The 23,797-nt window shown below is 37.3% G+C and overlaps 1 protein-coding gene across 2 annotated transcripts in view; it reads right to left on the reverse strand.

Moving 5' to 3' along the window:
* The window catches only part of PDGFD (platelet derived growth factor D), a 237,227-nt gene that overhangs the window by 70,659 nt on the left and 142,771 nt on the right, over positions 1–23,797 (reverse strand). Inside the window, exons 2-3 of one of the 2 annotated variants that reach the window (XM_079929781.1) lie at positions 4,706–4,892; positions 1,441–1,621 (exon numbers count right to left, since the gene is read on the reverse strand). In XM_079929781.1, the coding sequence (XP_079785907.1) occupies positions 1,441–1,621; positions 4,706–4,892 (368 nt within the window). Of the gene's footprint in view, positions 1–1,440; positions 1,622–4,705; positions 4,911–23,797 lie in introns of both variants that reach the window. The other variant, XM_079929780.1, reaches the window with a different exon arrangement.

The following is a 23,797-nucleotide window of genomic DNA, read 5'->3' on the forward strand; positions in this document are numbered from 1 at the left end:
CTGCTTTGTCCATGAACAATTGAGAACAGATGCATCACTGAACACATTAAAAGCAAAGAAATGTAGAAACCAAAGGTTCACACTTCCACTTTAATGCTGAGCAGCACTGCATGAGTGTGCAATAATGTATATCATGCTTGATGGATTATTTTCAAATTAAAACTGGAACCAGTATCACCACATGCTATTTTTTCATTTATAGTATTCTAATGTAGAATTCACTTTGCGTTTAACCACTCATCATAACGCAAAAAAAAAAAAAAAAAAAAAAGAGAGAAAAGAAACCACATTAGATTAAAAAAAAACAAGATTTTTCCTACTCTAAATTTAATTCATAAGAGGAAAAAAAAAACACCCAAATTGACTCCATTTGTGGTACTGTGTTCTGTTTCGGCATCCACACTTTGAAAAGGGATAGCAATAAACTGAATGAGAGTTAAAGATGTTGCCAGGAGAGCAAAAGGCAATATGCTATGAACAACTGAAGGATTCAGGGATATTTAATGTATCCTAAACGTAAAGTATAGGCAAAATTATCCCAATATCCCCCTGAGCTTCATCTGTAACACCCAGTACTTCCGTCTTATTAACATTCTCAGTTGTTATGGCTTCTAATTGTCATTTCCACCAGACTATCAGCTCCAGGAGGTTCAAGAACACTGTCTTCTTGCTTGCCTTTGTATCTACTACACCTATCAGAATATTTGTCAATAAGAAGGAACTTTATATTGTTCTACTAATGAATGACTGAGTAAAGAAGACCCACGACCATGTGTGACCCAACAACTAGACTTAACTACAAGGTAGATTATGCCGCAATACGAGGTTGAAGATCTTCTAATAGTTAGAACCATATAAAGTTGGAAATGGCTGCTGAGGTGTTTAAGTAGAGGTGAGACCACAAATAAGCATGGGTGTAGTAAACAAAAATCAAACCTTGGGTCCTGAATTATACCTTCCAATTTTTAAGATACTTGCTAACCCTGAGGCTCTATGATGATAACATAGGCCCTTCCCAAATTTGAGTCATAATTTAAACTAAAATCATTGGGACTCTTCTGTGATTAGAGTTACGTAGACAATTTTTTAAACCAAGAGGTTCAATTCTCACTTACCTTCTATTTGGCTGTATATTTATTTTGCTCCAGTTGAATCAAAGGCAATATGGTATATGCTTTACCATAAACTATTCTACTTTTTCTATTCAATATGCTTTCTTTCAAAATACATGGGCCCAAGCATTGACTTAATAGAGCTAAAATGGCATTTCTCACTAAAGAAGACTTTAACATTTTGGCCACAAGGCAGGGACAAAGCATACCATAGACAATTAACACAGTTCATTCACTTTCACACCATTTAATTTAATCACAGAAAACGATCTCTATACTTCATGTAACCAGTGTCTGCTTTTAATCATAGGGTAGTTAAGCTACTTACCACAACAGAATAATAAATCTTGAATCCAGGTTTAGCCACAAAGTAGTCATCAGACTTGAATGTTATTTTAATCTGGTTTGTTCTTGATGTTATCCTTGGAGGAACTTCTTTGTGTCCACACCATCGTCCTCTAATAACGGTGCTGGTTTCAGATATATCTTCAACTTCCACAAAATCATACCTAGTACCAATTTGACATAAACTTTGATTAAAGAAGACTTTGAAATTCATACTTTCACTGAGAAATTGAAACTAACATATGTGATTTCTCGTGACCTATCATCTGAAATGAAAATTATAACCTACAGATATTTTAGAAGGAAAACTAGTTTTTGGATTAGGTTTCTCAAATTCAAACTTCAACAATCTATTCTGAGGAAACACCCTTACACACTTTTAGCCATAACTCTTCCTAAATCGTCAAAAATCAAAATGGGCTACTTTCTGAGCATCTGCCTCATAAGGTTTTCCTGGAAAAACTAACAAGTATAATCTATTGTCATATTTTAGGATATGTAGCTCTAATTATATACCCAAATATTTACTATATCAAGTTTTTAAACAAATTCCCACTTTGAATTAATTTACCACATCCAGTGTTTCCTTAAGAAAGGAAATGATCTATACCTATACAGCACATAAAATCAGCACTCTCATTGTAGAAAATAAATGGTAAAATAAAAGACTATTTTCTCTTTTTTGAAATTGTCGTTTGGAAGGATATCATAAACTATGACATTTATCATAATGGAAACACATGACTTTGAGGAAGGATGTGCAGTAGCCAATATTGGAAATATCTGGGCTATGTGCAAATGAGGGTAAGACCATGGGTTCACCACTGGCACCAGTCAGAGAAACACAGAATCCCGGGATTGAAGAAGACAGGAGAGGCATTTTAGATATTCCACAGAGTCGTTTGATCCTCAGAATCCCTCCACAGCGTCTCACTTTTTCATCACATAATAGGAAAACTTCAGTGACAAAGCTGACATCTTCTAGGGATCATTTATTCTATTTTCAGACACCCAAGATCTTAAAACATTCTGCTTGAGAGCTGAACTCTGTGCCTTTCAGTTCTGGGCATCAGTATCTCACTCCTCCAATCTACCTCTCCTCAAATGACTTCAGATGCTAAAGTAACAATGCAAACAAGCACTCAGGGTGAGCATTCAAGGTGAACAGTGGCAGAAGTCTCATATCCATTTTATATTTTCCTGTCACGACTGCCAAAAGGAATCAGCATGAGAACCAACACGTCTGAATATGAAGAAAATCCAATACAACTTTACTGGTCTTACCCACGCACCTCAGAGCTCTCATTGGATCAGGCAGGGTGATCTAAGGAGGCGGCGAGCATAATAAAATGGTTACTAAATTTCATTGACAGTGATTTGTGAGGCCTTTATGTCCTTTGCCTCAGTTTCCTAATGAGCAAAATAAGAAGGTTTATGTAATTTTACCAGCTGAATATCTCTTGGGTGCTATGTAAATTAACTACTTAATATACGGTGTTGAAAAGTGAAAAGCACTAAGAAAGAATCGCTATTAAAGCAATAAAATATTACAGTGTAAACATCAAGGAGGTTTGGAACAAATGGGAGGAAATCAATTGCATTTCATTTTATATACAATATATGTGAATCATATTTATTGCACAAAGCAAGAATATACTTGAAACTTTGTTAATAATGCAAGAGGTCACTTTTGTTTTTTAAAAAAACACGACATCAGCACAATTTTTACTCTGGGTCTGAAGTCAAAAGAGCACCATTTTGGTTCAGGGAGGGTCCTGAGGCAGGTCTCTGATTTGCCTCTTTCCCTGCTTCCTCTCCCCTTTACCTCTTACTTCTCTACCTCCCTCCATAAATTTTTAGGAGCAACTTGATTTGATGAAGGGTCTGGAAAAGAAACCATCCTAACTTCCTCTCCTAGTTTTAAGGTCAGGACACCAAAATGGCTCAATCACTACGAGATCAAAATCCTGCTCTGCAGTGGAGACCAGTGTCTCTTCAATGACATCACCTTTAATAATCTTTTTTTTTAATATCTTTATTGGAGTATAATTGCTTTACAGTGTTGTGTTAGTTTCCGCTGTACAACAAAGTGAATCAGCTATAAGTATACATATATCCCCATAATAGTAGCTTTTCATTTGTTTCCAAGGTCTTTTTTTTTTTTTTGAGCACAGAAAATGAGTTCTCCCTTTCAAGGCTGAAAAGACACAAGGTCTCCTCTAGCTATTCTCTTTGTAAATATTAACTGGCTCTTCCTGCATGTATTCATCTCTGCTTTCTGGCATACATTACCCTCTATGGTCCTAGAAAATAACAGTCACTGCTGTTATTCTTGAAAAAACAGCAACATAATAAGAGCTGTCAGCATAATAGACATTCAATAAAGGACAGCCAAATTTGAAATACCTGATTTTTATTATTCAAAGTAAAATAAACCTGCTGAAAGAATTTAGCAGTTTAGTAGTAGTTCATTGGCAATGCAGAACAAGTTCGTGCAGTAAAGTACAGAAAGGAAAAAGAAAATCCTCTGCATCTTACACATGCTAATTAAGTGAATAAGATGCTGTGAGCTGACAATTCAGAGAACAACAGCCAGGGCTTTCTCTGATAAACATGTTAAGAAGGGAGTAGATTATCAGGGGCAGCTTTCATCTTCTGCTGACCCAGAAACTACAGGAAGAAATAGACCTCTGAGGAGCACATTGATCCTGGGAGGTGGCCTTCTCTTCCTTGTTACACATATCTGAGGCCTTAAAATTACGATTTCAGGTAAGGACCTGACAGGGTCCGTGCCATCATCATCTCCCAGTGCTGGGTCAGTTCCTGGAGCCTAGCAGGGGAATACACTCCTTAAGCCCTGGCAGGCTTGCACCAGAGCCCTGTGACATGGCGCAAGTGAGCCAGGATATTGGATGCAGCTACCTGCTCACAAAGTGGGTTGTTCTAGGCCTGGCCAAGATAGGAGCCCCCAGATTCCCCCCTTCTCTGGGAGTCACACAGCCTGGCTCTGACAATTGCAGGAGTGAGTTTCTGTGAGTCATGCCAGGTTACCAGGCTTTCTGCAGAGGCAGTCTGAGCTCCAATTTATTTTGTCCATTAGGACTGACATAAAGGCTTTTTGAAAAAGAAGTCGAGTATCTTGGATAGGTCTGGAGGGCCCAAAAGAGAAGTCTGATGTGATGTTTTAAATCTGTCTTTTTGTTCTACTTTGAAATTTTACCCTAAAATGGATTTTATTTCCCACTTACCTACAGATATCATTTTCCGCTTCCTCTAATCCAAACTGATTGTCAAAGGCTAGCTGTATCCTTGTTTTCTCCTGGGAATGGAGCCGCCAGGTCAGAAGCAGGTTCCTGGGGTAGCTGTTTGGGAAGCGGGGACTCTGCACATGGCCGTGTCCTGTCACCTGGATGGTTTCATCTCTTCGGTACAAGTCTGTGAGGTGATTGCTCTCTGTTAGTAGTCACAACTTGTAGAAATTAGTATGTTGCTCCAATTACAGGAAAGCAAAAAAAGAACAGTTTAAAACACATCACATTTCAAAGTACTTCTTGATTTTGTTTAAAAACATAAGGCCAAATGGCAGCCTTGTGGTTAAACAAACAACATCCATATTTTTTCTGTTATCCCCTACCTCCCCAAATTCTTCATAAATCTAGACTTGATGCCTAATATTTTGTACTTTGGGAGCTCTCTTAACATCATTTTTTTTTTTTTTTTTTTTTTTTTTTTTTGCGGTACACCACCTCTCACTGCTGTGGCCTCTCCCGTTGCGGAGCACAGGCTCCGGACGCGCAGGCTCAGCGGCCATGTGGGATCTTCCCGGACCGGGGCACGAACCCGCGTCCCCTGCATCGGCAGGCGGACTCTCAATCACTGCACCACCAGGGAAGCCCTTAACATCATTTTTGACAAGCAAAATTAATGATTATCTCAGAATTCAGGCTCATTACAATTGGAATTAAAATTGAGCAAATAATTTCAAATAGTTCATCCTTCCTCTTTTCCATGTAATACAGCTGACCCTTGAGCAACACGGGTTTGAACTGTCTGGGTCTGTGGATTTTCTTCAATAAATACATATATGTACTATAAATGTATTTTCTCTTCCTTATGATTTTCTTAACAACATTTTCTTTTTTCTAGTTCACTTTATTGTAGAATACAGTATATAATACATATGACATACAAAATATGTGTTAATCAACTGTTTATTTAACAGTAAGTCTTCTGGTCAACAGTAAACTATTAGTAGTTAAGTTTCGGGAAAGTCAAAAGTTATATGTGGATTTTTGACTGTGTGGGGTATTGGCACCCCTAAACCTCACTTTGTTCAAGGGTCAACTGTACAAATATTTTTTTCTTCATTGACAATGTAACAGTATATCTTCAATGATTAGCCCAGGAGATAATAAATATTGTTGAATGAATGAACAACTGGGTGAAAAACAAAAGAATCTAATGATGTTTAATGACCACTTATTTTATAATCAAATGACATTTTCCAGTTGTTTCTCCATCATAAAAATCATAATTTTTTGGCTCTCATTTTTGGTGACTTAAAATAGTTCCAATTCTAATTCTATTTTCCATATGCTGTATAATAAAGAACTTGTCTGATCTTTGTCCTGGGTTCCTAAAAGGGAACTTCTAAACCCTTAAAATTTCCCAAGTGATGCAAGTGTCTTTGTTATTCATGGTAGGCCCCTGGGGCCATACCTGATTTTATGCTAATGAGGTGATTCTCTGTGGGCCCTTAAATAGTTTCAAGAATGGGGACTGGCTATAATAGAAAGACCAATCATGTGGCTTTGAGCTCTGATATCAGCCTGACTTCCCAACCTCCCTGGAGGTAAGAGGCCTTGGAGCCCTAGCCTGTTGCCATCAATTCAATCAATCACATCGACAGAATGAAACCCTTATAAAAACTCTTGTCACTGAGTCTTGGGTAAGCTTCCTGGTCCGTGAAACACACTGATGTGCTAGGAGGGAGACATGTCCTCACTCTACAAGTGTCCTTATTTGGCTGGTCCTGATTTGTACCCTTTATAGTAAAACTGTAATTGTAACTATAGTGCTTTCTTGAGTTCTATAAGTTGTCCTAGCAAATTATCAAACTCGAGGGGCTTATAAGCAACCCTGAATTTATAGCCAGTTGGTAAAGAGTATGGGTAACCTGGGTACCTCACAATTTTCAGCGGGTGACTGAAGTACAGTCTTGTAGGGACTAGGCTGTTAAGCTATGAAATCTGACCTAACTCTAGGTAGTTTGCTTCAGAATTGCACCATACAGTGGACCTATTTTTCCTATCTCCCAATGTCCAGAGTTCTTTGCACTTGAGATTTTGGCTTTTTAGGCCCCTCTGTAAGCAGAACTCCAGCCACAGTCTATTTACGTCCTCCTGCAGAGAGTTTACTCCGAAGCCTATAATTCAAGGAGGTTAGTCAGGGAGACCTAAATTGCTGGTGGAAACCACTGAAAGGTTGGGTTGCAGAGGGTGGTTGTTAAAGCTTCCAAAATAAGAGGAGAGTGAACAAGGAATCAGAATGTGAAATGCAAAGGCTTCTCTCCCTTTTACAAATGTTCTGGTATGTATGAGAATTTCAACTTTTTTTTTTTTTTTTTTGGCTAATTCAGTGTTTAATGTGTTGTGCTTGCCCAGCTAGCCTTTGTGTGGGAGACAGTCTTAGGAAGAGCAAAGGTGGCTGGAGGAGCTGATGTCCCCACTCCCTGCATCTCGACTAGGAGATCAGAGCACTGGCTCTGCAGTCATGTCACGGTGCTCTGGTCCCAGAGCTAATGCTCTTAACTTCTGTGTAAGAGAAGGTATTTTTCCTTCTTAGTCTGAAATTTGCTAGAGGCAATTTGAGATTCTTTGCTATCTGTAATCCACTTTGACTTCTGAATCACATTGTTTATATATAATTTATAACTTCATGCCAAATTCAGGACTATTCTTAGCAGAAGAGTTGTAATGAATTATAGATACTGAGAGCAAACTATCAGGTTAAACCTGAGATAGTTACCAAGTGTTATATACAAAGTCACATTCCTGAATGAAGGCATTTACTTTGGTGTTCCAATAGTAACTGACATTTATGGAGCAATAACTGTGTGCCAGGCATTCCAATAAGTTGTTTAAATTATTTCATTTAATCTTCACAACAACTCTATGCAATTAGTAATATCCCCACTTCACAAAGGAGGCTCAGAGAGTTTAAGAAACTTATGACCTCAGGGCACAAAACAGGTGGTGAAGTCAGTATCTGACCCTAGACAGTCTATCTTCAGCACACACACTGTTAACCAGAACACTGTACTAGTTGTTCAACTATAAAAATATGAAGTATGTCATTTTTCATAGAGGGAATAATTTTGATTTATGTTTACATGGCAAGAATATAAGTTCTTATTTTATATTTTAATACAGAAGGAGGTTCACATCCTCATAACTTTGAGTTATGCATTGGATGTTTTTTAAAAAGCAAATTAAAATGAAAGGAAAAAAGCCAAAATGTTTTGTCTATTCTGTCCCTAAACCTTTAAGCAAACTCAGCTCGCCCAACCAAGTATCCCGGGAGCTCATGGAGTCACTGCAGGCACTATTACTTACTCTGGAATTCATCTAGAACAACTGTTGTTCTCAAAGTGTGGTCCCCAGACCAGCTTCATCACCTGGGAGCTTGTTAGAAATGTAAATTATCAGGACCCATCCCAGACCTACTGAAGCAGAAATGCTGGAGGTGGAGCCCAGCACTACTGTTTTAATAAGCTCTCCAGGTGATTCTGATGCTCCCAAAGGTATGAGAACCACTGACCACCTCATACCTTCTACTCTTCTGCTTCTTATTCTTGATTTCCCTGGCTCCTTCACTGCCTTGCTTTGACTCCATACCTCACATCTGATTTTTCTTCTTACCTCCCTGACTGATGATCTATCTTGGATTCACTTTCCTGTCTTTGACCTTGAAACCTTCTCTGGGGCATCATTTTTGATACACAGTGACCTAGGGTAAGAGCTACGTACCTTAGTGTCTTTGACCCCTTATCTAACTTCCCCCATTTCATGGATCATTCCTGGCCCTAATAGATGCGTTTGGTAATCATCGTCACAAATTATGTGCAAGGAGAAACGAAATCACAAATAATGGTAGTACTTTTATTTCTTCTTCTCAGATCATAATATTATCTATGACAACATAAGATCCAAAGGCTAAATGCTGAGTTATTAGAAGTAAGGGTTAAAATATTTCATCAATGATTCCATAGGAACAAATAATGATATCTCTGCAGACTGTGCCACCTCACACAAATTCAGAGGAACAGTACAGAAATACTCATTTGTCCCACTGTCTCCATAAGACATCCAGGAGCCAGCAGCATGACTGATAGTCACAAACCCAATGTACTGCAGCTAAAAGCCAAAAGCAAAGAACGGTCATTGTGTCAGGAAATGCCTAACTTGCAAAGGGATTTATTATAACATTTCATTTGTAAAATGGCTGTTTCATGATTACACCATACATCATAGGAACAATGTTTGCCCAGAATGTAGGTTGAGTGTTATATAAACCAAACAGTACCACTTCTGTTGCTAAACACCACAATATGACCACTTAATTTTTGTGGGGTGCAATATAGTTTACAAGCATCCAATTTTGTAAGTCTATCGTAAATATAAGTTGACAAAAAGTAAATATCATTGCAGTAATTATCATTGCTTTCATTCTGCTTTTTTCTTGTAAATTTTTTTTATATTACTTTAACAGGTAATGAAACCAACACACAGAAGTTAAAGTGATTTGCTGTAAGTCAAAAGAATGGAAGGGTGGTATATGGAAGAGTGGAGTCTTGAATTCAGCTCCATCATGTTCTAGTTCTGGTGACTTTCCCCACTACAACAAAGAACAGCATCAGACACACCATGTCATCTTTCTGGCTTCTATTTCCTAAGCTAATAGTTTAGGGGGCTGGGCTAACATGACACTTAAGATTTTTTTCAGGTCTAAATGACATGACAACTCAACAATTTTCTTTCAAGAAGACAGAACTGCCAGTGGTTTGACTGTGACTAACAGACATGAGTGAGGCAATGATGAGACAAGGGAACCTGAAATCCAAAATCTTCAGCGGGCTAAACAGACACTTTTCCCATCTAACAATGGTAGTATATATAGTTGTATGCTGTCATTGCTGTCATCTAAAATAAGAGTACAAATGGATATTTCTTTTTTTAAAATTTTGTTTAAATTTATGTATGTTTTGGCTGCATTGGGTCTTCGTTGCTGCGTGCGGGCTTTCTCTAGTTGCAGCGAACAGGGGCTCTCTTCGTTGTGGTGCACGAGTTTCTCACTGCGGTGGCTTCTCTTGTTGCGAAGCACTGGCTCTAGGCACGCAGGCTTCAGTAGTTGTGGCATGCGGGCTCAGTAGTTATGGCTCACGGACTCTAGAGCACAGGCTCAGTAGTTGCGGCACAAGGGCTTAATTGCTCCGTGGCATGTGGGATCTTCCCGGGCCAGGGCTCAAACCCGTGTCTCCTGCATTGGCAGGCAGATTCTTAACCACTGCGCCACCAGGGAAGTCCCACAAATGGATATTTCAACAAGTTGTTCAAACATATATATGAAAAACTTTCTTATCAACTAGAAATGTGCCCCTGGCATGTAACTGGCCACTTAGCCTATCAATTTGTGAACACATTGTGGAGGAATGTAAATAAATCCTTTAGTGTAGACACAACGTATTCTATGTTTTGCTTTTTTTAAAATTTAAGTAGAGGCTTCTCTCTGAGGCTGGTTAGGTATAAGGATTAAAAAAAAGATACTAAAAGATGCTTTATAATCTCTTTGAAAGTTTCATAGGAAAGTAAAAAACAATTATATGCAGAATATTACATGTCTTGAGGGAAAGGACTATGTCTTGTTTACCAACGTAACCCCAGAGCCTCACCAGTCTGGGCATATGGAGACTTTCAAACTAGATCTGTTAAATACATACGTAGATGAATCGTTACTGCAAATAATGCATATGCAGAGTTCTTAAACACTGAAAGGCATTTTGAAGTAAGATAACAAATAAAAGGCAGCTTTATCAGAAATAAAGTTGAAAAATACCCAAATATTTTATTTCTAAGAAATTTAATTTTGATGTAGCTGGTGTGCCTGACGTTTGTGGGAACACATCTAGCATGAACATTAAAGGACTATTTTGGAAAGAGTTCCATTGAAATGATCCTGCTTGCCATCTGGCTCAGACATCAATTATAAAATAACTGCCTCTTTTTCTGCACTATTTCCATCAAAACCTATACTACCAGGCTCACCAGAGTCAATCCACACCACCCTTTAAAAAGCTGTGACCAAGAAAGAAGAGAAGAACAATGCTGGACTAAAGCAGGAGAGTTTGTTGCTATAGCTGGGATCTACTCTCAGATCTATCCAGCAATATATGAAATCAGGTGACTGACTAGATCCCCCAGGTTCTCATCCTATGCAACCGTCTAATTAAGAATAGCAAGCTCAGCAAGACTAATCAAGATTCAGGCCTGTGACTGCCTAATGCACTATTATTATTATTACTAAACTACCTCTAATAATCTTTGCACTCTCCCTCAACTAATGACATCTTATACAAAAGTGTCCTAGAACGCAAAATAGTACCTTCATTGACGAGACATCACGCAGTGTATTGTTGAAGAGGGAAAAAGAAACAAGGGAGAGATGGAGAACATAAAGGAGAGTAGGGCAGGAGTCCCTAATTTTAAAATGAATAAGTCAATTTGTAGAACAGATCCTAAAATATACAATTAGGTTTAAACTGAATTTAATTAGATAATTTTGCATAAATTATCTCCTAACTTAAAAAGCACAGGGCTGGAGTCTCACCCTGTGAACTGCTAAAGGTGAAAATTAGATTTTGTTAACAATGTTAAGTTTAAAAATCAGCATGAAAGCATTTTCAACATTTTTTTCCTCAGTGTTTCCTGAGGACTGAAGCTTGCAATCAATGAACTAAATTTCTCCTGGGACTGCCAGCGGGCCAGTTTTCATTAAGGAATTTTTGGTTAACACCTGGCCCATGGTCTGGCAAGAACCAATCTTCCAAAAGCCTATAACAGCTCTCTAAAAACAACCACTCCCTGTGCTCACTCTGCTTTTAAGCAACTCAAGAGCAAAGCTGATTAAACGTCAGACATTTATTTAGAATTCTCTAGCAGAGATTTTTCTAAGAACTCAGTAGTAATACAAAACCTTTCTGTTAATAAAGGTTTGAGAAGGAGGGAGTTGGTTGTTTGCCAGTTACATACCTTTTTATTTTTAATTATAATTCCCTTTTGCACAAACCAAAGTGTTAATGTTTTATAAACAAACTTCCTCAGAGTAACCATTTGGAGATGATATTTTTGGAGAGTAATCAATTGATAAATCTCTGAGCTCAAAATTATTCTTCTTTAAAAAGCTGAGTCCATCAAAAAAGAGTATCGTAAAGTCCTTTTGAACATTTTCCAGTAACAGTCACCAGGAATGTAGTAATGCCCAAAGTACTACATTGATATTTATTATTCCTCACCTCACTAGATCTTTTAAGGAACAAGGATTTGTCTTGTTATTGTACAACAGCGAGCAATTATACTCTTTCCTTCAAGACCACTTGTGTTTTATAGGTAGATTATAGAAGTGATTATAAAATTACATTAAAATGGAAATAATTTTTGGTCTAAGGTTTTAGAAAATTAAAATCAGTGAAAATAAAGATTGCCCTAAAATAACTATGCTGTATTTTATCACATTAAGATAATTCAAATTAATTAATTCTCTGATAATTCTCTTCTACTATAGTCTCTTTGTGTTGTGATGTTGTTTACATGTAAAGGATGTGAAAAAAATGAAACAATAACATTTGGAACTGTGGCAGATGGGTAAGGGCAATGTTGAACAGCATGACAGACAGTATTATAGATTAGGCTGCTGAAGAGCGATATCTTTTCAATCATACCAATTTAACACACCCAGAAAACAAGACAACCCTAATGACAAATATATCTGCTTTTCCCACTGCCAACATAGCTCAGAGATATAGGAAGGTAACAGGCAAAACAGAAAGAAAAGTCATTCCCAGAAAGCAGGAGATTTAGTATTTTTTCTAGAAAACACTTAATATAGGAAAACCAACATTCTTAGAAACATTGTCAAGGAAAGCTACTTAAAGTATGAACTTTGATTATTCTCAAAGAGTGAGAATTCTCTGAAATTATTTTACAGGGTAAGTTTCTGGAAGATGTAATCAGTCCAACAAAGCTGACATGGAATTGAACAGTGTGCAACAGAAGCTGACCCTGAAATACCCTAATGTTTAAAAACTTGATTCGTGTGGCAAAGACAAAACATTTTGTTAATCACATCTGACTAAAGGGCTCATCAATTCCTAAGAGAAAACTAACTGGGAGTTAATATAAGAATCACATGGTTTATTATTTGTGGTATATATATATATATATATAATATATATATACACACACATACATACATACAAATTTATATTTATTATTAAAATATAAATTAACATATTTAACATGTATATTAGTTATATCTCATATATACATATAAAAAATTATGTATATCTATAATTGTACTTAAATGTTTATTAACCTATATGGCTTTAGTGCTATTTATAGATTCAGTCATTTTTCATTACCAGATTTCACTGAATTCCAGAACATTTTTTTCACATATTAATATTTCAAAATGGAGAAATACCCTATGATTACTATTGAAAGTGACTGTCCAGCTGTTAGAAAGTAGAGCAAATTGGGACACAGCTGTCACAGCTTTTGTGTGTGCAAATCTAGTAATGCTCAGGAGATAACTGTTTATCTGATTTCAACCTCAGATATTTTCACTAGTAGCACCATATGTAGAGATGAATTATAGCTTATATTTGGATATCTTATTGGCATTTAAAATGCCTTTATAAAAGTTGCACTATGAGGGCTTCCCTGGTGGCGCAGTGGTTGAGAGTCTGCCTGCCGATGCAGGGGACACGGGTTCGTGCCCCGGTCTGGGAAGATCCCACATGCCGCGGAGCGGCTGGGCCCGTGGGCCATGGCCGCTGAGCCTGCGCGTCCGGAGCCTGTGCTCCGCAACGGGAGAGGCCACAACAGTGAGAGGCCCGCATACCACAAAAAAAAAAAAAAAAAAAAGTTGCACTATGATGCAGCACTAAAATAAAAAATAGTTTTTGTGCATATCAATGAGTAAGAAAAAAGGTGATAAATATAAATACAATAAAAAATGGAGGAATGGTATCTCATCCTCATTCTCTTGTAAAGAATAATCAAGTGCTTTATAGGACCAAAGCTAAGATGCATACAAGTAAATAAAGCTGAATTTTGATTTGTCATTGAGATTCAAGGAAACAAATTCCCTTCCCACCTCAGACAGAAAAAATAAAGGCAGTAGAAATGACTACATATCTCAGAATAGATCAAAGAATTGTCAAAGCTATTAGATATTAATGCAAACAATTCATGTACTGTGATGGTGATAAACATCTATATGTCAAAAGCCAGTGACTTTCCAGATAGTTGTTTAATATGTAACTCACTTCAATCAAAAATGATAGAACAATTAATTAAACAGAAAATGCATATGAATGCCCAGTATTCTTCAATGTTCTTTAAAACTCTTTTGGGCCCTAAAAGTGCTAAGCTAAGCACATCAAGATCTCTCTCTCTCTCTCTCTCTCTCTCTCTCTCTCTCTCTCACACACACACACACACACACACACACAGAGGTTACAAAAAAGGTCATGTTACCTTGAAACTATGTGTCAATGCTGAAGGCCAAGTAATTTGAAGACTTTTGAGACAATTCAAAAAGCCTTGTACTTGGATTTTCACTGAGATAATAAAAAGTGGCCTTTTACTTTAATGGCTAAATTCATGCTATTATTTTTTTTAAAAAAGAGTTTTCTGTACATTCCATGTGGATCTCTTTTCACCACAAAAGCTATTAGTAAATCAATGTTGGGTTTTATAATGGACAGCATTTTAGAATGAGATGAGACTTTTTGGTTCCTCATCAAATCTCATGCTATCAAGTCTCTTCAATATTGTTACCTGGTCTGGTGAGGCTGCTCCATGGATTCTTCCCTTGAATTACGCACAGTCATAGAGTAGTATTAGTCATGAGAGGTGAAATCATGCTGGCATAAGTCTCAGTGGTTTTAATAATAAAATTTTATTTCCTACTCACACTGCATGTCCACTTTGGGTTGATGGGGCTCTGCCTCCTGTTTTCTCACTCTGGGACCTGAGCTAATGAGGCATCGTTATTGTAAAATTAACAGTCATGGCAGAGGGAAATCAGAAGATGAAGAATTGCCCATCAGTTTTTAAAATACTTCTGTTTACGTTTCACTGGCCAAAGCTAATCACATGGCCAGACCTTTACTTCTAGCAGAGTGGGTAACTGGAAGAAAGGGAGAACTGGAAACTGATGAACAGTGTTGGTGGCCACTGCAGTGGTTTACTTGCTTCCCACATACTGAAGTGATGGCTTGACTCATCTTGTTTTCCAAATGGCAGCGTGATCTATCCATACACTAAATAGCATCTCATTGCTATTTTACTATAAATCATTTCAATTATGGTGGGAGACATGGTCTGGAGAGAAAAATAAGGACAGAGGATTCATAGATGAAGACTTTATAGGGGCAGAAAAATTGTACTGAGGTGCCAGAAAAGATATTTGAGTAAGAGTTCTTGATTTTCTTTAAAACTTGTCTTGTTAGAGATGGCAAATAGTTTACCCAGTAGGTAAACTCAAAGGTAATGGCCTCCTGCAGTACTATCTTTTTTTTTTTTTTTTTTTTTTTTTTTGCGGTACGTGGGCCTCTCACTGTTGCGGCCTCTCCCGTTGCGGAGCACAGGCTCCGGACGCGCAGGCTCAGCGGCCATGGCTCACGGGCCCAGCCGCTCCGCGGCATGTGGGATCCTCCCAGACTGGGGCACGAACCCGTGTCCCCTGCATCGGCAGGTGGACTCTCAACCAGTGCGCCACCAGGGAAGTCCCCTGCAGTACTAAAAAGGGTTCTGAACTTGTTTCTATATTAAGTGGGGAAAAATGGAAATGATTAACAATGTCTAGTATAGGCCAAGAGACACAGAGACAGAATGGCATCCCTTGCTTATATCAATGATTTTAACACTGAATCATATTCTATGTCTCTTTGTTACTTTATGTTTAGCTTTCTCTTGCTTGTTGAACAAGATTATAAATTTCTGAATAGTATTTTATTCACAGTGGGTATATGATAAATACTTGTTGAATGAATATTTGCTTGGAAGTAACAGGAAAATTGCGTAGTTTACATGTTTGGGAGCAAAGAAATCTCTGGGCATATTAAAGTTATGTAGCACATCATTTACATATTCTTCAGAATATTGATGAATGTTAGGTTACAATAATATTCTTCACAAAAGCTAGTATTTACTAAATATGTCCCAGGCATTACAATAAGTGTTTAATGTTTATTAGCCTATTTAAAAGTCAAGGGAACCTTATGCATTAGTCCTCATTATTACCACTTACTCCAAAACAGAAAGTCACTTGCTTATATATAGCAGAGGTAAATTTTATTGTATTCTTTATTATGACATCATGACTTATTTTAATAGCATCACCTACTTTAAGTAGTAGACAGTCAGATTTCTGTAACCAGTAAAGCGGATCAAGAGGGGAGAACTGAACAAATGAGGTTAATATTCAGTGGATCTTCTTCTCCTTCTCATTTCAATACTTTATACATCCACTTATTCTGGTGCTGGTCACCACCATAGGCAAACTTCTCTCTGGTGCTAGCACCATACACGGTTCCTAACATTTAGCAGATAACTTAAGTGTTTGCCGCAGGTCTAAATAAATGAATGAAGAAATTGTATGAGCTGATAGATGATACTTCAGAGGAGATCATTTCCCATCTCAAATAAGATTACCCTTCTTACTCTCTATAACCATAACTGTAAAGCAAAAATTTAACAGCAAGGGGTAGGGGGAATGAGTGAAATACCTGGGGGAGATTAAGAGGTACAAACTTACAGTTACAAAGTAAATGCATCATGAAGCAGAAATGTAGAGCATGGAATATAATGAATAACATTGTAATGACTTTGTATGGTGACTTGACAGACAGTACAAAATGATCATGGTGATCACTTGGTAATATACAGGAATATCAGATCATTATGTTGTGCACCAGGAACTAACATAGTGTTGTAGGTCAATTATACTTCAATTAAAAAAAAATAGTAAATAACTATGTTTAACTATGTTAAACAAGATATAATCATATGTTTGGAAAATATATACTGTACATCAGCGGTCCCCAACATTTTTGGCACCAGGGACCGGTTTCAGAGAAGTTTTTTCCACGTACGGGGGGTTGGGTGGTGGTTCAGGCGGTATGTAAGCAATGGTTCAGGCGGTAATGTGAGCGATGGGGAGCAATTTGGGGCGGCAGATGAAGCCTCGCTTGCCTGCCGCTCACCTCTGCTGTGTGGCCCAGTTCCTAACAGCCGGAGGCCAGGATAGAGGTCCGCAGCCTGGGACTTGGGGACCCCTGCTGTATATAAAGGAGTCAGCCTGTCAAATTAGGAACTTGTAAATATTTTAATACATATTATCCTTTAGAGATTATTAAAAATGCTTGCAAAATCTGTGAAGGTGGTCCAAAGGTACAAACTTCCAGTTATAAAATAAGTAAATCCTGAGGATGTAATGTACAGCATGGTGACTAAATTATTAATACTTGTATATTTGAAATTTGCTAAGAGAGTAGGTATTAAAAGTTCTCCTCACAAGAAAAAAATTTTGTAACTATGTGTGGTGATGGATGATAACGAGACATGGTGGTGACCATTTTGCAATATATACAAATATTGAATCAATATGTTGTAGACCTGAAACTAGTATAATGTTATACATCAATTATTTCTCAATAAAAAAATGCTTGCAATATACCCTTGGCTTACAAAACATATGTCAATATAAGTCAAGCTTGCTTTCTGGTCGGACCACTCCTGTGGTAATCTAAAATTTTTTTCTTTTTCCGATGAGATAGAAGAAAAGGTGTGGCCTTTAATAAAGGACAAACCATACTAACATTAAATGAATATTGAGAATGATGGAATTGTGTTTATATAAATTGCTAAAAAGGAATCTATCTGTGAACCCAAATAGGCATCTTCAGAGTCCTACTCTGGTTTATGCTAGAAAACTAGAAGACTATATGGGAAAAAATGACTAATGATATACCAGCATCTGTCTGGCTTCCCTGGGAACCCACATATTAATAATAATCAGATAATCTCTCACATGTCTAGCAGAAAAGAAATCTGATGTTGTTTTCTGGAACAAGACCCAAAGTGGTCCTCCACTCTACAAGCACTGACTGAGATCTTAAAGAATGCCTGATGGGAATCAGGAACTGCATTTAGACAGTGGAACCCTAAGTATGATGTTTTCACACTAAGATGATTTCACTAGGCAGAACGGGCAACATATAGGTTCTTCTGTTACTACTGTTTTTACAAAGGAGGAGAAAAGATAGAACATTCTTCTCCCATCAACTTAAGTCCTTCTTGCCAGTCTGTCTGTTGCTCTGAACTGTTATTTTATTCATAAATCATGAATAACTGCTTTTAAATCTTACTAGATTTTATTCTGAAACACACTCAATGTGTGTTTCACAATGCTAACTTTTAAATTGAGCTAGAGTTACTAATCTTCTGTGAGATTGCTACAGATATCATGCTATTAGAAGCCAGCGACTGAAACAAGGTTCTATTTTCTTCTTAGATTGGCAGGATACTGCTTGAAAAAGAAATGCAGATTTTGTTTATTCTCCAGGGGTCTCAGGCGTGAACAAAGCTACATTTCAAGTTAGAAAATACAGAACTACAGGTCATCTCTTTCAGTATTTCAAGATAAAAAAGAAAGGTAAAAACAGCATTGCCTTTGCATCTGGAATATTAAAAAAAAAAAAAAAAAAGCATTTTAAAGCAACTGTGCATGTAGGAAAATTATCTATTTAACATTTTCCTTAAATAAAATAGTAAATTCGAAAGCATGACTTTCTAACGTCTCTAAATTAGACCTAGGGATATATTTAAAATAAAATAGGGGCTTGGGAAGTGCAAAAACTGAATAAATTAAAAAGTACCAGAGTATTAGTATTCATTAAACCATTAGGATGGCATGTTTCACAAAATTATGATATCATGTGAGAATTTTGCATGGTTGTCCAATTTGGCTATTTCTATTTTCACTTTTGGTTTAAAAAAGGGACTCAAAGACAATCCTTTCATGCATATAAAGAGCTTGCATGGAAAATACACTGAATAACAACTGGTTTTTACTATCCATTTCATGTTTGTGCTACAGAGTCCAAAGCCTCGATAGAAACACATTCTCTCTCAATCTATCAACTTCTGAAGATTAGTAAGCTCTGAAGAAATATTTGCTGAATGAATCCTTCTGAGACTCTGCACACAGGGAGAGGTCTTTTACTTTATTTGCACAGCACCATGTGTTTAATCAATCCACTGATCTTATTATAGGCTAATTTAGGCTGCAAGTAACAGATGACCAAACTGAAAAATGATTTAATAAAATGTGTCCTGTCACATAGGCAATGTAGAGTTAGAACATATTCAGGGTTGGTTAATTCAAGGCTTTGCAACGTAGTCATGGGCTTCTACTTTTCTCTGCTGCCATCCTCGGTGTGTTGGCTGTTCTCAAAATGTTCTCCTCCATCTCTCTCCTCCTCACAGGGTAGGATTCAGAGGCCAAAGAAAGGGCTTTTCCCCACATGTGTCTCTTTTTAAGAAAGCAGAAATCTTTCTGGAACCCCCATGCCCACCCCAAGCAGGCACTCCCTCTGTCTCACTGGGCATGTTTGCAAGTCTACTCCAGTCCCAATAAGGGGAATGGAGTTACCATGATTGGCTCATACTCATACAACATACTCCCTTGGCTGGGGGCAGCTGAGCCTCCCCTCAAGCCCATGTCCACCCATCATGGTTCTGTGAGTAAGAAAAAAGAGGCAGGAAAGCAGTTGGAGTGGCCACTAATGGCAGTGATTTAAGAACTAGCATGTTTGTGTTTTTATCAAGGAATAAAAGGCCACTTGAAAAATACATTCAACCAATACTTCCTGAGTGCATGCTACTTCAATGTGAACAGGGCACCATAACCACTGTTGGAATGAAAAAATTAATATGACACAGTTCCTGCTCTGAAAACTGTGTTTATAATCTGTTTACTGGAAGAGATATTAGTAGAAAAATCTTTCCTTCCTCACTGGGCATGGAATGCCACTCAAGAGATATGGGTCATATTAAAGTGAATTCTATAAGGAAATCTGTGACTTTTTTAGCCCTCAGAAGTCTCTCTTGCCTTAAAACAATCTGTTAACATTCCTTGGGTGTTTTTCCTGTCTGTTTTATTATTCATTATATAGAAACAAGTGCTAAGGACATCAGATAGGAAGTAAGATTGACTTCTATCCACTGGAAGCTGAGTCTTGGTTCACATAGTCAAACGTTAGCCCTCATCTCCTGCTTCCTCCAGTTCAAGTTTCCAGTCTAGCATTCAATATAGCCTTCATCATTGTCCTGTCCAATGCCTCACACCCTCCATTATAAAAAATATAGTTCTTAAAATTAGGAATCTTCATAAACCCCAAATGCTTAAACACAAAAGTATTCAATAAACAGTAACTGAAGTTTGGAAGTTTTGATTTTTTCTCTCACCTACAGGATTTTTTGTGGGTGCCTTACAAAGACTTATTCAGCTGACATTGCCTACATCTTTATCTTATTACGTATTTCAGGATACTAACTTTTGTGAAGAAGAGCTGAAGTCTTACATAGCTACACCCATGAAAGCCTTACAGAAAGTAAGTGCACAATATTTAATTGTTATGGGTGTTATAGACAGGATCCCTGGCATCTTCTGATGGGCCATTTTGTACAGGTGCATCTGTCATTTACACCTGTAGAAAGATTTGAAAACTAGTACAGTGACAATTGCTATTCTCACTAGTAATTATGGAACAGAGAGATTTTTAAATTTATAAAAATAAACAGGGTACCTAATGATGATACGGTAAGTGGGAAAGGGGGTAGGGAATAAGAATTTCTTGGGTCAGGCATTGTGACAAAAAACTTAGCATGCACTGCTTTTTTGCCTTTGCCTAAAATACTCATTTGTTTCCTGTCCTCCATTTCCCAGAATGAAAGCTTCTGGAAAATAACGACTGGGTCTTGTTCATTTTTACATCAGGACATAATGGGAGCTAATAGGAGGCTTTCAATAAATATTTTTTGAATGAATGAAATTCAGAGTATTCTTAAAGTGAGATATTTATGTGCATTTACATATGAGGAAGCAGTACAGGAGAAGTCAAGCAATCAATCCATTCGTTGACTGAGTAGGTTTCATTTGCAGTTTTGAAACCAGAATTCACAAACCCTGCAGTCAAACTTATGACATGTACTCCTGCTAGACTGCTTTTGTAAACTAAGATGTCTTTTTGGGGTCTGGCCAATGAATGTGAGACCCATTTCTTTGTGAATAGTGATCCAAGAGGTGCCCAGGTGGCCCCCAGTCCTCAGGGGGAACTACATTCAGCCATATTTATAACCCATCATTGGGCCCCCGGCCCTTGAACATCCTGCCTGTTATGGTATGTCCTTTTCTGCCTCTCTTTCATGCCCCAGTGAATAAATTAATCCTTGAGTCTCAAATGCATAACACTGTGCCTGGCACAAGATGAGGCTGAGTAATATCTAGAAATAAATTATTCAATGATAATAAAAGGAAAAATTCTTCCTTACAGTAAATCAAATTCTACCACATTATGACTTATATCCATTTAACCATAAATAATTAACAATATTTAGTCTTTATTATCCTGTGCAAAGTACAATAGTAGATATTATAGGGCACAAACACAAAAGACATAAATCCTAACAAAACAAGATATATCGATGGAAAATCAAACACATTTAATCCTGAATGCCAACTCCAAAAAATTATGAGATTTTTCCTGGAGTAGTGCATTGAGAAGACTGCAGACATGTTCTAGTAGAAAGACTACCATATATAATCATTAGCACCTACCCTGAGTGTGGAAGGGGGATAAATGGTCATACACACATATTATATTTGCCACCTCTATTGTAAAAGGGCTAAGGTGAATAAGCTTTCTTAAAAATAAGTAAGTTTGAATGGAGTTTTCTGTACTGCTTTCTACCTGTGTGTCTTTGGGAAGATCACCTAATCTCAGTGGCAGTTTCTTCATCTGCAAAACAGTGAGGACATTAACTTGTTCACAGACTCCAAGGACCAAAAACAAACAAATAAGCAAAAAAGACATGTGGAAATGCTTTATAAACTCTAAAGCAGAAATGAGAGAAATGTCGTTTAGCTAAACAGGCACACCGAAAAATAACACAAAGGAGTAAACAATGAATTCTACGCAGCAAACATTTTAGGAGTTCAGAGGATGGTGAGGCTTAGCCCAATGTATTGCTTCAAACAGAAGAAGTAACATATTTAATAGAATATAGAGATGGAGACATATACTTAATATTTTAAATTTGGCTCTCCTTGACACAATTTCTAGAAATGTTAGGCCCCAGAGCTATTTCTTTAATTTTTTTCTAATAAATCTGAGATAACTGTGGCTGTCGACATAATACTGAAAATATAAACCCCATTAAGTATGACCTGATTTTATCCATTTAATCTCCCAAAGACATTACAAATAATTTACTGATAGCTCCTAAATGAAAATAAAAGATGGAAAAATGTTTCAATCTAATAAGAATGAGATAATAGGTATGACAAAACATAAATATTAATAATAGCTGTAAGTATTTTATTGTATCACAGCTGTATTTTGGTACATACCTTGTACAATGTCAGGGAACGCAATAAATGTTTCTAGACTATGTTGAAAAAGGCAATGGAAAACATATTTTTCTATTTAGATCTAGGAAATTGACTATATTTTAAGAGTACTGAGCTTAGGATATAGTCATATTTTATACTCCCTTTTTCTTATGCCTTTACATAACTGCCAGGTTTCACATTCAGCCTAATATTATATTATTCCCTGCATGCATCGGTACTACTAATGGAATAGTTTCAAAAAGATAGGACCATTAATGTCAATATAAAGTTATTGAATTCATTATGTTTTAACTTCGGTTCTGGAGATTGTGTATGATCTATGAACTTGCTAGACAAGTTCTAGGGCAATGCTATTCAAAGTGCTTGTCTGCTGTGTGATGAAGAGCCTGCTGGGTTGAAAATCAACATACTGCTTCCTTTGTCAAAAATTTCTTGCTATAAAAAACAATTTTAGCAAACTAAACAATGCATTCAGGGTCATAGTTAATCTACATTTGGTGCAAGTTCCTTATCTTATTGTGGACTAAAAACAAACGGTTCATGGGAATGGCAGCAGGTCCACGGATCACATTTGGACTGCACTGGTCTAGGGAAAACTATAAATGGATTGATTCTCTGAAGTCTGACCTACAGAATCACTAGCCTAATTAGGTGGAGTATTCTAGAGCTTCCTCACACAGCATTGTTTTGAGAGAGAAAAGGGCACTGGGGCCAATTCTTAAGTGTATACTATGTTAGATTTCATTACTGTTCCAGTTATTCATCCATCCATAGTTTCCTCATTCTTTGCCATGTGACTTTCCTGTAGTCCCTCTAGAGTCAACCACTTTATTTTCCTGTCCCATTGATACTGCACTTGGGAATATGACTTGATTGAGACAGGAGAATTCATATCTAGCCTAATATTATATTAGGCTATAATATATATAGTACTGGTGTGTCAGTTCTGAGCCTAGGCCTTAGGAGTCACCCTGTGTTTCTATTCAACCATCCTCTGCTTCTGCTATTTCCATAAGAAGCACATGTACTGGGTAGCCTATTAGGCTAACAAGGATGAGAGACACACGGAGCAGATGTGGATCCAACCTGAATGTAGGAGGTAACACCATACAAGCTTAGTCTGCGTATGTCAAACTCCATCTGACCCCAGATAAATGAGTGAGAATAAATAATTTTTGTTTTAGGCCACTGAGCTTTGGGATGGTTGTTACACAGCTAATTCTGCAAATAGCTACTTAATGTATATATAAAAGGAAACTTTTAAGAGTCAAGGTGGAGGGGGGTTGCTGAGATGAATAGTGTTGGAAAGGGTACACTCACACCCTGGCTACAGGCATGGTAGAAAAGGTATTAATAACTAT

This window comes from Stenella coeruleoalba, assembly GCF_951394435.1.
Source record: "Stenella coeruleoalba genome assembly, chromosome: 8".
NCBI lineage: Eukaryota > Metazoa > Chordata > Mammalia > Artiodactyla > Delphinidae > Stenella > Stenella coeruleoalba.